We start from the raw sequence: 17500 nt of genomic DNA, 5'->3' as shown, positions 1-17500 counted from the left end.
AGGATGTAGCTCAGTGGTAGATATATCTGGGTTTACTAGTATATAGCATATTAACCTGTAGTATATGAAGCAGGATGTAGCTCAGTGGTAGATATATCTGGGTTTACTGGATGGGTGGGTAATATATAACATATTAACCTGTAGTATATGAAGCAGGATGTAGCTCAGTGGTAGACATATCTGGGTTTACTGGATGAGCGGGTAATATATATCATATTAACCTGTATTATATGAAGCAGGATGTAGCTCAGTGGTAGATATATCTGGGTTTACTGGATGGGCGGGTAATATATAACATATTAACCTGTAGTATATGAAGCAGGATGTAGCTCAGTGGTAGACATATCTGGGTTTACTGGATGAGCGGGTAATATATAACATATTAACCTGTAGTATACGAAGCAGGATGTAGGTCAATGGTAGTCATATCCGGGTTTACAAGATGAGCAGGTAATATATAACACATAATTCTGTAGTATATGAAGCAGGATGTAGTTCAATGGTAGACAATACATATCTGGGTTTACTGGATGAGCGGTAATATATAACATATAATTCTGTAGTATATGAAGCAGAATGTAGCTCAATGGTAGACATATCCGGGTTTACTGGATGAGTGGTAATATATAACATATTAATCTGTAGTATAAGGAAAGAAATGTTTTATTTATTTAATGACGCACTCAGCACATTTTATTTACGGTTATATGGCTTCGGACATATGGTTAAAGACCACACAGATATTGAGAGCGGAAACCCGTTGTTGCCACTTCATGGGCTACTCTTTTTGATTAGCAGCAAGGGATATTTTATATGCACCATCCCACAAACATTATAACACATACCACAGCCTTTGATATACCAGTCGTGGTGCACTGGCTGGAGCGAGAAATAGCCCAATGGGCCCACCGACGGGGATCGATCGCAGACCGACCGCGCATCAAGCGAACGCTTTACCACTTGGCTACGTCAAGTGGTTTAACGTGCACATTGAGAGCAAGCTGTTTTAGCGCACACCTGCCATGGTTGGGGTGGGTGGAGGAAGGCCGCCCGCATTCACAGATGGAAGAGAGCACCAGCAGCCCGACCGGGGTCGGTAACAGGCGGAGGTCCTGACTACTGCCATTCAGAATATTAACTATAGTAAAAGCAGTGCATTTATCCAGTCTTTGAAAATAAATATTTTATTTTATATTAATTATATCCAAAATATCGTAACTTTTGGCTGAGATATTTTACTGACTAGTCATGAAGTAATGGAAATACGTTTCCTTCCGTAGAGTTAATACAAAATAAGACATGATCGGGGCACTTTAACGTAGTAATTATCGTGAAATCCTTTATTTTCGTGGGCTTACATTTTCGTGGTTTTGCTCAAAAACTCATTTTGTTTGGTACAAAATTCGTGTTATGTGTGTACATGTATTAAGGGACATACCCTAGTTTTTAAACACTAAGGCATATTTTTTACTATTAAAGCCGTTTTTGATAACTGAAATCATACTTTACTTTGATTTTATTGTTTAGATTATCCATTTCCGTACATTCGAAGTATTTTTGGTTATCCTGGTGTTTTTAATATAACAAAATGCATTTCTCATATTTTTAAAAACGCATGTGCGTCTGAGAAGTAACAGTTATGGAATAGAATTTTAATCTATTTTTATAGGGTATTTCACCATTTCAAAGTCACAGTCTCAAGTTTCACTCAATTGTAGCTTTATCCAAATATGTTAAAAGTTTGTAGACTAACTAAACTTAGTGTTAATTTTCACGGGTTAAAACTAGGGTTTATAGTTTCCAAACACCCGCAATTAAGAAAATGTCCACGGTAAAACACATGCCGTGGGAAACAAGTGTAATATAGTCCATAGCAAAAACACTCCACGGCATTGCCAATTGCCGTGGGCAATTGCAGAGGTTGCTTGGTTGTGTTCTTAAATTCTTTGACTGCACTAGTTCACGAATCACACGAACATTAAACCACCTGACCACGAAAGAATGTTATTGCACAATGTGACACAATGGCGTAGCCAGGATTTTTTTTTTTGGGGGGGGGGGGGGTGAGGGGGCAAACTATGTATGCATGTATATATCATTTTATAAAATTTAATAATTTAAAAAAACTTGATTGGGTGGCTGGCTGAGGCATGGCCCCCGTGGTCTCCCATCGCTACGCCACTGATGTGTCAATACATGTTTAACTGGTGAAGTTTACATTGTGTCTAGGCACGGCTGTTATTCTCGGGAACAAGGCGGCTCTATGGACGGACGGACGTTACTTTCTGGAGGCAGAGAGTCAGCTCGACTGTAACTGGATTCTAATGAAATCAGGTCAGACGCAGAATTTGCTGTCATTGTTGTCATCAAATACATTTTCTTGTGTATAGTAACAGTTTCTATATATTTTCAACGTTTTTCGAATCGTTCTAATGTTTTTCATAGCTCATACTTCATTTTATGTGTACTTTGTTTATCTCTAAGTTGAGAAGGATTAACAACTCAACAAGCAATGGTCGATTAGGCCACATAAATGACATATAATAAAACTAAGACAAAATCAATAGATATAACAATTTAGATACAATTTAGATACACAACAATGCAGACATGATTGCTGCGAATATTATTCCTGGCAAAGTTCCAATGAGTAACTGTGCCCAAAACTGTCAGAAAAGTAAATTCCTTCCAATATTTTGGGACTGAATGCGCCATATGCATTGAGCATGTCCTATGGTCAATGCCATTTTATTTCCTTCTAAAATGATCTATTAGTCAAAAAAAAATCTTGACAGTCTCTTTAATTTATATGTGCTAAAATAAGTTTGTTTTTTAAAATTATATATATATTATATTACTAAAGTATTAACAGATATGTTCTAATTTCCGTTTAATGACACACACACACACACACACACACACACACACACACACACACGCACACACACACACACGCGCACACACACGTACCCCCTCATACACATACCCCCACACACAGACACGCACATACACACATACACACACGCACGTGCGCGCATAATATATCCAGTATAATATGCTCAGTGACTTAATCCATTAATCAACTAAGTATAGATAAAAATAAACAGACATTCGTTTACTAATATGTTCTGTGTGGCCGTGTTTGCTGCACAGCAGTTAGTTATTACCTTTAAATTGTGTTCGGTTCGTTGTATACGCACTAATTTACACTGAAATTCAATATTTGGTTCTTTTAAAAAGTTATTTCGTTATACACAGTTCGTTCTATACATCAACATTTATTGATAATATATAGGGTTAAAAACCGGAATTTACGACTAATTCGGTCTATGCAGTAGGTTGTTCTACACCTACTGCACCTTTTGTATTATGAACATTTTGTGATGTTTAGTTTGACATAGTTCACAAGAACGGTCTTAACTGTTCCTTTTTTCCCCTCAGGTGTGACGGGAGTTCCCTCCGTGACGGAATGGCTGACGTCAGAGTTGAAAAATACGCTCAATGCCAGAGTAGGAGCTAGCCCGTTCTTCATGAGTAACTGTAAGTGCTGACGTCTCACGCACTGTTCGTCAGTAACTAAGTTCTGACATCACATTAGTAACTGTTATAATGACATCACACCCGTTCTTCAACATAATATACACACATATATACACACATTATATATCATTCATTCATACACATTATATACATCCATCCATCCATCCATCCATCTATCCATACTATACTACTTTATTATACACAGTACTCCACTGTATTTCGCTGTTCTCTACTATATTGTATGATAACTCAGTATATAGAGTGGCTAATTACAATTTTGTCATTTATATTGCTTGTATTTATATGCTGCATTTTATTATGTTGTAATGAGGTGAGACTTTAATAAACTATCTGTATGTCTGTCTGTCTGTCTGGTTTACTGCAATATCATATGTTGCGGTATACAACATTGTACAGAGCGGTATGATGTGAACAGTATATGACTGCCTTCTCTTATTTTCTGTAGCTAAATGGAAAACAACCAGTGATCAACTGTCCGAAGGTGGAGTCACTCTGGTAGAGAAAAATCCCGACCTTGTCGATGATATTTGGACGTCTGGCCGCCCACCGGCCCCCAGCTCCCCCATAAATGCACTGCCCATCAACTATGCCGGTATGTAACACCAATAGATGATGATAATGTTCTAAACTTTGAGAAAAGAAACACAAACATACAAATAATGTATACAAAACTAGAAACTCTCAGAAATAAGTCAAATACCTATACGGCCGATACTTCGACAACAAAAGAATAATAAAACACACCAACATTAAAAAGCAAGCCCCCCCCACACAAACCCCCCCCCCCAAAAAAAAAAAACGCACTCAAAATCATAGCCTCATAAAACCCCCACAAAACAAAACAAAACAAAAATCTCACAAAACAAAACACTAACAAACCAAATAAAACAACAAGATAGATTGACAAATTTTGTTTACCCCCCCCCAAAAACAACAACAACAAACAAACAAAATAACACACACACACACACACACACACACACACACACACACACACACATACACACACACACAACCCAGCAAACGAGACAAACTACAACAACATCAAGAAGAAAAACAACAACATTGACATGAAATCATCAATAACATTAACATGAGAAATTAGGTGTTGGATAACGTTTTATATATATACATTATATGCGATAAAATATATTTTCAACAAAACAAGAAAAACACCATTAGCACCGCCTTCTACAATAACATACAAACAACAACGACAAGAAAACAACACCAACAACAATACCAGCAGCAACTCCAATAACAATCAATGACAACAAGAAACATATCGACAACAACATCAGCACTCTCCATATATGTTTCTTTTCTGTGGAGAAATATTATTTAGAGTGTTAAAAAACCCAACAATATATAAGGAATAAAGTTTCGTAATATTGAATATTTATTTACTCAATTTGGTGTCGAAACGTGATGCTACTATAAATACTTTAACAGTTTAGATTGTTAGAATGACAGTTTAATCTATTGGGAATTAAGTTTGATATTGAGTTAGAACATATGGTTAAAATTAATTATACCAACTGATATACTGAATGCTTCTGAGTAGAACTTTAACATAAAAAAGAACACATTTTAGGTGAACCTAAATTAAAATAAAGATGCTATTTTTTTGACGTTTAGGAAAATCCTGGCAGGACAAGATCACAGAACTGCGAGCAGATATGACGTCAAAGGGGGCGTATGCTTTTGTCGTCACCAACCTCGACGAAACTGCCTGTACGTATTGTGATATAGAAAATACTACACGAGTGGCCGTTAGATACCGTTTGTAAGATAAATGGTATCTAACGAATGTAGTATTCTATTTTGTACATATCTTCAGAATTTAAAAATAAATAAAATTTAAACACATTTTCCAACTAAAACCTAATGTATGGGTCACAGATAAGTTAATTACAGGTTAACGTGTGCGTCACATCTAGTGATCGATTTCGACCGTGATTTTTCATTGGATGGTATGGCATTGGTGACCTGGTCATCACCTAGGTACAGCCAGTCGTATGTCTGTAAAATGATATCGCACGTATTTGTCTTAACAAACGGGCGTGTAAGAATATATTACAGATGGTCGTTATCACGTTATAACCGTTTAGTTTAATTTACTATTTAATAAATGGCATTCGCATAGGCAGAAATTTATATTGGAGAGTGGGGCAGGCACCAACATTGCGGTCGGTTTAGGATGGATCCCTGTCGATGGTCCCATTGAACTATTTATCGTTCAAGCCAGTGCATTACGACTGGTCTATTAAGGACCGTGGTATGTTCTATCCTGTCTGTGGGTATTGTGCATTTAAATATCCCTTACTAGTGATCGAAAACTATAGCAGGTTTCCTCTCTAAGACTATATATAAAAATCACCAAATGTTTGACATACAATAGCCGATGATTAATACATCACTGTGTTCTAGTGGTGTCGTTAAACAAAAACAAACTTTAAACATTGATTCATTAATCATCGGCTATAGTCGTCAGAGAAAGTCAGCTACATTTCTTTTCATTTGTGTGTGTGTGTGTGTGTTTATGTGTATGTGTGTATGTGCGTGTGTCTGTGTATATATGTGTATGTGCGTGTGTCTGTGTGTATATGAGCACGTGTGTATCTGTATGTACATGTCTGTCTGTCGGTCTGTCTGTCTGTCTGTCTGTCTCTCTCTCTCTCTCTCTCTCTCTCTCTCTCTCTCTCTCTCTCTCTCTGTGTGTGTGTGTGTGTGTGTGTGTGTGTGTATGTCTGTGTGTACACTTTTTACTATACTAATATTTAGTTCTTGTGAACCTGCTTTCAGGGCTGTTCAACCTACGAGCGAGTGATATCGAGTTCAATCCTTTCTTCATATCGTATGCCATCGTGGAACACAACAAAACACGGTAAGGACGATCACGCTACTCGCTCACTCGGCTGTAGTCATCAGAGGAAACGTAGTTCGCAATCTAATTAAAATTAGCTCCACTATTACATGTGGATCTAACAGCAGCCAGTTGGAGCTCATGTCCACCAATCAAAACCTTACTTGCAGAATCATGCCAATGATTTGACAATAATTTGAAAACATTCCGAATTATCCTGAGGGTATATGACATGTTTCATGTGAATTACGAATGCCTTCTTTAGACCAGTAGAACTAATTTTAATCAGACTGCGTAGTCTCCAATGTCGAAGTAACTTTCGTCTGTAAATAATAATTTAAATATTGACCAATCACACTTTGCCTTTTATAACGTTATTTGGGAGCATACAAATTCTAAAAATATCGGGCGAGTCTATTTTAATGGCCGTAGTACAGCGAACCATATCAATACGTACGGGATGGGTTATCAGTCCTCAATTTTACATTACAAATTATTTATTTATTAAAAAAACTAAAAACTAAATCAGTCTTCAGTTTTACATTACAAATTATTTAAGGCATTCGTAATTCACACGAAACATGTCGTATACCCTCACGATAATTCGGAATGTTTTCAAATTATTTTTTAATCACTGGAATGATTCTGCAAGTAAGGTTTTGATTGGTGGACATGAGCTCCAACTGGCTGCTGTTAGATCCACATGTAATAGTGGAGCTAATTTTAATTAGATTGCGTAGTTCGACGACTAAACCACAGTTCTTATTACTTGTAACAATACAACTCTTATTACTTGTAACAGTACAACTCTTGTTACTTGTAACAATACAACTCTTATTACTTGTAACAGTACAACTCTTATTACTTGTAGCAGTACAACTCTTGTTACTTGTAGCAGTACAACTCTTGTTACTTGTAACAGTACAACTCTTGTTACTTGTAACAGTACAACTCTTGTTACTTGTAGCAGTACAACTCTTGTTACTTGTAGCAGTACAACTCTTGTTACTTGTAGCAGTACAACTCTTATTACTTGTAACAGTACAACTCTTATTACTTATAACAGTACAACTCAATTAGTTTGAAGTGTACATATTTCATTTTCTTTTGACTTTAATATGCTCCATCTTCCATAATGATGCGTGAAATAGATGTCAAACACGTGTAAACGTATGCCCGGTTTAACTGTTAGTCACAGACATAACGTTGTTGTGTGAACTAGATGTCAAACACGTGTAAACGTATGCCCGGTTTAACTGTTAGTCACAGACATAACGTTGTTTTGTGAAATAGGTGTCAAACACGTGTAAACGTATGCCCGGTTTAACTGTTAGTCACAGACATAACGTTGTTTTGTGAACTAGATGTCAAACACGTGTAAACGTATGCCCGGTTTAACTGTTAGTCACAGACATAACGTTGTTGTGTGAACTAGATGTCAAACACGTGTAAACGTATGCCCGGTTTAACTGTTAGTCACAGACATAACGTTGTTGTGTGAACTAGATGTCAAACACGTGTAAACGTATGCCCGGTTTAACTGTTAGTCACAGACATAACGTTGTTGTGTGAACTAGGTGTCAAACACGTGTAAACGTATGCCCGGTTTAACTGTTAGTCACAGACATAACGTTGTTTTGTGAAATAGGTGTCAAACACGTGTAAACGTATGCCCGGTTTAACTGTTAGTCACAGACATAACGTTGTTTTGTGAACTAGATGTCAAACACGTGTAAACGTTGCCCGGTTTAACTGTTAGTCACAGACATAACGTTGTTTTGTGAAATAGGTGTCAAACACGTGTAAACGTATGCCCGGTTTAACTGTTAGTCACAGACATAACGTTGTTTTGTGAACTAGATGTCAAACACGTGTAAACGTATGCCCGGTTTAACTGTTAGTCACAGACATAACGTTGTTTTGTGAAATAGGCCCCAGGCCAGGTTGAGTGTATCGTTAAATAAAACATTTCTTCTTTCTTCCAGTTGACATTATAATGAATTATAGGGACTGCCCCGAGTTTGTTGCCATTATAAGATGTTTCAGATAACAACACCTTTTAAAGGACTACAGTTACACTTTAAATAAACGTTTCTTGTTTCTATATCAGGGCCGTAGCTAGCGGGGGTGGCGGGGGGGGGGGGAGTAGGGCCGTTGCCCCCCCCGAAAAATATAGAAACTTAAAGAAAATTCTCTTCTTAAGACTATTAACTACTAAATTTCGTTTGTAGGTTATATCTGTTAAACCACGCTGCCAAGTTAATTCAAGAACCCACTGACTCCAAGACGACGGTCAAGCTGTTCGGACACCTTAATACCAACATGAACGGGGCGTGCACGGGCAAAGTGGGGCAATGTGTTGAGGTCAGTTTGAATAAACATTACTTTGTACTCAGTTCAGAGACCGCGGAGCATATACGTACGGGCTCCCATTTTTGTAGGGGTGTAGGCTGATTTTTGCTCAAAATAAACGAAAATGCCCGAATCTGAATAACAACATTTATTCATATTAGCATTATTGCCAAACAGCTATATAGCTATATTGCAAACGAATCACTACGCATTTTTACATGGATTTCAATTAATATTGTGGGCAAAATTATAGTAATACATGGTGAAAAGGATATGCTCATTTTGCCCGAATACCTCTATCTTTTTTGCCCGAATTTGCTTCGGACCTGGGAAAGGGAGTAGTTGCCCCTCCTTCTCCCTGTTTCGAATGCTTATGCCGCGAAGTGTATTTGAAAAGGGGGAGGGGGAACTGTGAGTTTTATGAGATGCCTGGAGAAGGAAAATACATGCATTTGAGGACCCAAACCTGTTGGTGAAGATGGGGCATGCTCCCCTGAGAATGTTTTGGTCCAGCCAGTGCACCACGACTGGCATATCAAAAGCTGTGGTATGTGATATCCTTTTTGTGGGGTGGTGCATATAAAAGACCCTTTACTACTAATGGTAAAATGTAGCGGGTTTTCCTCTCTAAGACTATATGTATATGTTGAAATTACCAAATGTTTGACATCCAATAGCCGATGATTAATAAATCAATGTGCTCTAGAGGTGTCATTAAACAAAACAAACTTTAATTGAGAATGTTTTTGGATTCCAGTTGTTACAATACGGCATTTCTAGCCTTTGAGTTGAGAGCGCAGAAACAGAGACTCTGAAAGTTACACGACTCTCTCTGTTTGTCTTTGTCTCTTTGTTTCTCACTCCCTGTTTCTCTCCATGTCTGCAAGTTTATCTTTCTGTCTTGTTTCTTTCTTTCTTTCTCTGTCTGTCACTTATTTAAAATGGAACTGGATCCAGCTCGGTCGGTAGAACGTCTGCCTGAGGTAGTTGGCTGGAAGGATCGAATTCCCCTCGGTGGACCAATTCTCTCATTGTTTTTGTTTTCACCCCAACCAGTGCCACACAACTGGTATATCAAAGGCCGTGGTTTATACTGTCCTGTTTCCCTTGCTGCTAAAATTGTAGCGGGTTTCCTCTGAAGTCTGTGTCACAATTACCGTATGTCTGACATACAAAAGTCCATGATTAATTAATCAATGTGCTTTAGTGGTGTCTTTAAACAAAACACACTTTCTCATCGAAAATGTTTGTTGTTGAAATAGTTACCTTTAGGTACAGTTCCATTCAGTACAACTGTCAAGACTTTCCCTCTGTTGAAGCATTGCTGTGTATCACTTTGATGTTATGTAACTGGTAGAAGTATCAGTCCTAGGACGATGCATCTTCCGGAGGTGGCAGTCCTCCTAAACACGCAACATCTGACACAGACAGTGATTTGATAATTTAGAAAGTCTCACTAAGGCTGTCGCAAGCGGGTCAAACCTTCCTTTGGATTCTGTTTTGTGCAAAGAGCAGGGCAGGGTTTGTAGTAATCTTTAGATATTGTGCCGAGGATGGACATGCCTGAACGTTCAATAAACAGGGATACATATTGTCTCCTTCCTTAATTGTACCTCTCTAGTCTGTACAAACCGTTCCAGTTTAAAGAATATTATTCTGTCAGTATTATCACCGTGCCTCTCTAGTCTGTACAAACTGTTCCAGGTTAAATACTATTCTTCTGTCAGTATTATCAACGTACCTCTCTAGTCTGTACAAACTGTTCCAGGTTAAATACTATTCTTCTGTCAGTATTATCAACGTACCTCTCTAGTCATTACACACTGTTCCAGGTTAAAGAATATTATTCTGTCAGTATTATCACCGTGCCTCTCTAGTCTGTACAAACTGTTCCAGGTTAAATACTATTCTTCTGTCAGTATTATCACCGTGCCTCTCTAATCTGTACAAACTGTTCCTGGTTAAATACTATTCTTCTGTCAGTATTATCAACGTACCTCTCTAGTCTGTACAAACTGTTCCTGGTTAAATACTATTCTTCTTTCAGTATTATCACCGTGCCTCTCTAATCTGTACAAACTGTTCCAGGTTAAATACTATTCTTCTGTCAGTATTATCAACGTACCTCTCTAGTCATTACAAACTGTTCCAGGTTAAAGAATATTATTCTGTCAGTATTATCACCGTGCCTCTCTAGTCTGTACAAACTGTTCCAGGTTAAATACTATTCTTCTGTCAGTATTATCACCGTGCCTCTCTAATCTGTACAAACTGTTCCTGGTTAAATACTATTCTTCTGTCAGTATTATCAACGTACCTCTCTAGTCTGTACAAACTGTTCCTGGTTAAATACTATTCTTCTTTCAGTATTATCACCGTGCCTCTCTAATCTGTACAAACTGTTCCAGGTTAAATACTATTCTTCTGTCAGTATTATCAACGTACCTCTCTAGTCATTACAAACTGTTCCAGGTTAAAGAATATTATTCTGTCAGTATTATCACCGTGCCTCTCTAGTCTGTACAAACTGTTCCAGGTTAAATACTATTCTTCTGTCAGTATTATCACCGTGCCTCTCTAATCTGTACAAACTGTTCCTGGTTAAATACTATTCTTCTGTCAGTATTATCAACGTACCTCTCTAGTCTGTACAAACTGTTCCTGGTTAAATACTATTCTTCTTTCAGTATTATCACCGTGCCTCTCTAATCTGTACAAACTGTTCCAGGTTAAATACTATTCTTCTGTCAGTATTATCAACGTACCTCTCTAGTCATTACAAACTGTTCCAGGTTAAAGAATATTATTCTGTCAGTATTATCACCGTGCCTCTCTAGTCTGTACAAACTGTTCCAGGTTAAATACTATTCTTCTGTCAGTATTATCAACGTACCTCTCTAGTCATTACAAACTGTTCCAGGTTAAAGAATATTCCTCTGACAATATTATCAACGACATCATGGCTCTGACAGCAAACAAGATCTGGATAAGTCTTCTGTGCAACCAGGCTATTTTTAACAGCATTCCACAGGTCAGTATTTGCATGATCTAACATTCAAATCATAGAACTTTTCACCCATAGAAATTACATGCGTGTGTCGTCATTTAAGATTGTGTCTGGACTTTAAAAGTTTTATAAGCACTGGCCCAGAACACTCGTGAATACTTTTGTGAGACTATATTCACGAATACATGTGCGAAACCGTCATACTGATATGATAGTGAGAATCTGCATTCTAGAGTTTTTTGGTTCGAATCCTAGTTTTAACACATACAAATTACAATTTCCATTATTAACAACTGTAAATTCGTGAATCAAAGATGTGAATTAATGAAAAGCTATTAAAAATAAGAACACGGGTGACATGACAATAATGAATAACCGTATTTATCAAAATATGTCATATTCATAAATATACAGGTAATATGACATTCACAAATACGTGCATGGCACAACATTTAGGTGTACACCGAATTCTTGCTCAACTAACAACGAACAACGAACAACTAATCATTAAAGCACTGTATGGGCAGACAGCCTGTATAGCTGACGTGCCCAAAATAGCGTGCTTAAACACAGTATTTATTGTTGTATAAAAATAAAGATAAAATGAAGTGTTTGAAACTAAACTGGCGAGGCAGCACGTAGCCTTGTGTTCGTCTGATGCGCGGTCGGTCTTGGATCGATCCCCGTCAGTCGGCCCATTGCACCACGACTGGTATTTTAAAGGTCATGTGCCATCCTGTCTGTGGGATGGTGCATATAAAAGATACCTTGCTACTAATAGAACAATGTAGCGGGTTTCCTCTTTAAGACTGTATGTCAAAATTACAAAATGTTTGACATCCAATAGCCAATTATTAATAAATCAAGTGCTCTAGTGGTGTCGTTAAAAAAAATTGTGAAATATTTGTGTCCACAGGCCCAGCGGATACAGGCTAAGTCAACCGTAGCTCTAGCCAAATCCAAGAAGAATCCTATCGAACGCCAAGGAATGAAAAAGGCTTATGTAAGTACTGAGGGGCTTTTTTTAGGATTATTATTTTTTTATTATGATTTTGAAGGGTAATAAATGTGTCAAAATTATGTATTAATGTTTTTATTACTCGTAATGAATCAGAAAATGTGTCTTAAGGCACACGATACGAATTATGCCTCGTAAGAGAATAGGCGATTGTGACAAGACATTATGATTTCATCGGTTGCTGTGCGATCGGCTAGTCTCGTACAAGGCACTCTATCGTGTGATGTCACCTTTATATGCTATCAGTAAGACCGAGGATTATCATTCATTTGTGTTGTTTACACCAGTACAGGGGTCAATGTTTCAGAATCTTAGGTAACCCGAAGTCGGGGTAGATCACATATTTGTTTTACCTAGATAACCGATTGTTCGGTTACGTGAATTACATTTGTATAACCGATGAGTTACCTAACCCTAACATACTTCTGCTATGTTTCTGTATTACAAAATATATTTTAAACAAACTCATTTTGCCATAAAATAGTATTTTTGTATTTGAATTTTGAAATATGAGAATAAAATTCCGATGATCCAAAGTTTTTAACTTTTAATGTTTTAAGACAACAATTCACCACGTAAACCGCTGAGGGTTCGCGTGAACGTAAAGTTACGTAACCGACACGCGAACAGATTGACGGTACACACGAAATATTGTGCCCATTGAGACCGTTTTGAATTTATTTATGAATATCTCAGTGGTCCGCATGCGAAGGTTGCAATAAAAGATATACTGCCTGGATTAAAAGAGTTTAGGGGAGTAACATTTTGGAAGTTTTAAACAATAGTTGGAAAACGTAAGTAAAGCTGTACAGTATACTAGAGAAATATATTGTAGGTCTCCTGTCAAGGGCGGAACCATGAACTATTTTGGAGGGGCAAGATATAATCCAAACAGGGACATAAACCCACTCCTTAAAGGGGCATCCCGTGAATATATTGAAATGTAATTGTAATATAGTATTAGTATCTAATGATAGAGAAGTGCATTCGTTCATGATATTACTTATATTAATATAACAATTTAATCATTTAAGTTGTCCATACGATAAAATGCATGTTGATTTTGTCCACACAAATAATCATAATCGTATTTGTCGGCCTGCCAAAGGTATCTATTTTCTAATAAAGGACTATTACCCATAATAAAGTGACTGTAGTCCATAAGTAATCCACAATATCTGTAACCATTTAGCGGGTTTCCTTTCTAAGACTATATCTCAAAATTATCAAATGTTTGACATGCATTAGCCAATGATTAATAAATCAATGTGGTCTTGTGGTTTCGTTAAACAAAACAAACTTTTAAAAACTTTTTATCTGTGTCCATGAATAACCGTATAATTCTAAAACTTTTTATCTGTGTCCATGAATAACTGTATAATTTTAAAACATTTTTTCCTTTAAAACATAACTGTTATGTTTTTTTTTTTTTTTATCTTTCTGACCGTTAGAATCGCGATTCTGCTGCTCTTATCAAGTTTCTTCAGTTGTTGGAGAAAGAGGTAAGTTAAATTAATGGTCATTCTGTTTGTATTACTATAGATGTGTTCAGCTGATAGACCCTATGAGTTTTGCTAATTTACCTTTAATAGCTATTCAGTGTTATTTATTTTTGAAATACGTATAGAAAGAAAAGGCAAACCCTGTAAATTTAATATACAAATCATCGTCTAAAATGTTGAAAGCCTGTTTACTTTAATTTAATACTAAAGATGATTGTAAATTTGTTAAGTGTTTTACAATTCACAACGTTATGAGTTAGCACCACAGTGACGACATAATATATATATATATATATATATATATATATATATATATATATATATATATATATATATATATATATATTCAAGTTAATATTACAAAATAATTATTTTCTCAATAATATCGCGACAAATTCATTTTTAAATAGAGGTTACCAGCCTGTTTGCGCACATATGTATGGGTGTGGGTGTGCATGTGGGTGTGCGTGTGTGTATATGTATGTGTTCGTGTATATACATGTGTGAATTGTGTGTGTTCGTGTGTTCACGTGCGTATGCGTGTTTGCGTATGCGCTTGTATGTACATGTGTGTGTGTGTGTGTGTGTGTGTGTGTGCATAGTTTCTTGTAGTCCGCTGTTCTGACTGTATCAAGTACATGAGGAGCTAAACAACTGTCATCTGTTTACTCCTACCAGGTCAAAGAAGGAAAACACTGGACCGAGGTGACAGCGGCTGCTAAACTGAAGTCGTACAGACTGTGAGCAAAATATCTGTGTTTCTGTATATCTGTCTGTCTGCTTTTATATTTGTGTGTGTGTATTTTTGTTGATTATAACACCAGTGTTCCACGCCTTGCATACTTATATCAAAGGCCGTAGAATGGATATAAATAAATATATAAATGTAAATAAGTTATATAATCTTCACCACCAAAATCACCACCAAAACCACGATCACCATCACCAGCACCATCACCGCCATCATCATCATCATCATCATCATAGACACCATCATCAACACCACCTTCACTATTATCATTATAACCATCATCATCAGCACCACCATAACGATCTATAGCATCATCATCACTACCATCATCAGTTATCACCATCACCATCATAATCACCATTATCATCATCATAAGCACAGACGTGTGTTCTACCCACAGATCAGTAGAAGACAACCGAGGACTGAGTTTCTCGTCTATTTCCGCCGTGGGCAGCAACGGCGCCATCATCCACTACACGCCGAGCAACCTGACGGACAAACAGATAACAACCCGTGAGATATACCTCCTCGACTCCGGCGGACAGTACCTGTGAGTGTTTTCTCTAGTGTATATATCACTGGGGACTGTAAATATATCACTTTACATCTTAACATAAGTATCTTTGCCCAGGAACAATAGACTACTGTGATATATCAAACTTAGAGTACAGTACAAAACACTTGTACATTGTAGGTCTTTCCCTACGCCAACGATCATCTGATGTCGCGTAGGCCCGTTGATATATAATATGTACAACAATAGAAGGAAAATGTTCGATCTAACATGTACTCAAGAGTTAGAACATACTTGTTTACCCAAATTCTTTGCTATATACCATTAAAGTTTGAAAGTACTACATACCAACTGACGTGTTAATGATCTATTCTATCTTATTCATTTCACAACAGCTGTAATAAATATATATACCGGTACATGTATACGTGCGTGCTGGCTTGCATGTGTGTGTGTGTGTGTGTGTGTGTGTGTGCATGCTGACATTTGTTTGTTGCCCGGCGCAGACGAGCGTTTTTTAACGCATGCGTCTTGCGATAAAAAACGCATCCGTACGAACGCAGTAAAAACGCATCGGTTGCGACCCCATCTGCGTTGCGTTTTTTTTAGCGCTTCGTCGATTTTTCAAATATCGAACATGTTTGATTTTAGACGCACACACGCATCCGTCTCCTGCCGCATCCGTCTAAAAACGCACGTGTGCGCCTATTTGCGTCTGCGTTGCGTTCACATTTTTATATTGACCAATCATCTGTCTATTCAGTAACATGCCTTTCGAAATGGCTTCTCCAAATGACAGTTTGTGGACTCAACAACGAGAAGACATGTTGATAGAATTGTACCAAGAGAGGCCGTGTTTGTATGAAACAAACTCTCCAGAATATGCTGACAGGGCTCTTAAATCGCTTGCAATTAATGAAATTGCACTACAATTGGATATGACTGGTTTATATATTACTGTCATTAACATCATATTCATCAATATCCACATGGCCCATATACCCAACTACACCACGAATGATACATGGCTTTATACGAATGACTAACTTGTAAATGTTTCAACACAAATAATTTCCAACTGCTCATCTTTGAAACAAAGACTAGACATGTGTAATTAATGACATTTCTAAATAGATGAAATTAAAAAATATAAATTATTGCATTCATTGTACTATGCCTAATAATAATAATTAAAACAAACAACTGTGAAATAAGAAAGATTTATATCGTAATAGTATATTGTACATAAAGTTTTAAATAAAGTTTATTATGTTTTAAAATGTATTAATAAATTACATTTAATCTTTGTTATTTTTCCTAGAGTAAAGTATAAATAAATTTATTAATAAAAGAAATCGTCAGTGAATCGCAGGAACGTATCGCAGGTAGGCGCACACGAGACGCATGCGTTAAAAAACGCTCGTCTGCGCCGGGCATAAGTGTGTGTGTGTGTGTGTGTGTGTGTGTGTGTGTGTGTGTGTGTATTAGGGTATGTAAGATATATAGATATATACATGTGAACTGAATAATATTTATGTATTTTTCAAGGGATGGAACTACAGATGTAACACGGACGTTTCATTATGGCACTCCTACAGCTTACGAAAAGGTAACATATTTTATTACCTGTAGTGGAATCCAGAGACTGACTGACCAGCATTGTATGTCCATTCCCGAGTTATTTGTGCAATGCGTATGTGTGGGATTGGTTAATTTGAAGCTATTTATTATAAATAAATACATTATTATAAATAAATATATGTAAAAATAGCGAAATATAGCACTTGTAACTATGAAACTATGCAATTGCATAATAAAAAGTTAGTTTGTTTTGTTCAATGACGCCAGTAGAGCGCATTGATTCAGTAACAGTCGAAAATGTTTTACACTACCTAAGAACTAGGGTGAGTGCGAGTGCGATATATTTTA

The 17500-nt window shown here is 36.9% G+C and overlaps 1 protein-coding gene across 1 annotated transcript in view; it reads left to right on the top strand.

Annotated features, from left to right (window-relative positions):
* Nucleotides 1-17500, top strand: part of LOC121372644 (xaa-Pro aminopeptidase 1-like) — a 53427-nt gene that overhangs the window by 26749 nt on the left and 9178 nt on the right. The window contains exons 5-16 of the mRNA XM_041499086.1: nt 2230-2334; nt 3442-3540; nt 4007-4153; nt 5200-5295; nt 6367-6448; nt 8659-8791; nt 11700-11810; nt 12703-12789; nt 14256-14306; nt 14985-15046; nt 15458-15607; nt 17120-17180. Of these exons, the coding sequence (XP_041355020.1) occupies nt 2230-2334; nt 3442-3540; nt 4007-4153; nt 5200-5295; nt 6367-6448; nt 8659-8791; nt 11700-11810; nt 12703-12789; nt 14256-14306; nt 14985-15046; nt 15458-15607; nt 17120-17180 (1184 nt within the window). The remainder of the gene's footprint in view (nt 1-2229; nt 2335-3441; nt 3541-4006; nt 4154-5199; nt 5296-6366; nt 6449-8658; nt 8792-11699; nt 11811-12702; nt 12790-14255; nt 14307-14984; nt 15047-15457; nt 15608-17119; nt 17181-17500) is intronic.

This window comes from Gigantopelta aegis, chromosome 4, assembly GCF_016097555.1.
Source record: "Gigantopelta aegis isolate Gae_Host chromosome 4, Gae_host_genome, whole genome shotgun sequence".
NCBI classification, from domain to species: domain Eukaryota; kingdom Metazoa; phylum Mollusca; class Gastropoda; order Neomphalida; family Peltospiridae; genus Gigantopelta; species Gigantopelta aegis.
Note: the sequence above shows the minus strand (reverse complement) of the source record. Positions and strands in the feature narration are given on the sequence as shown.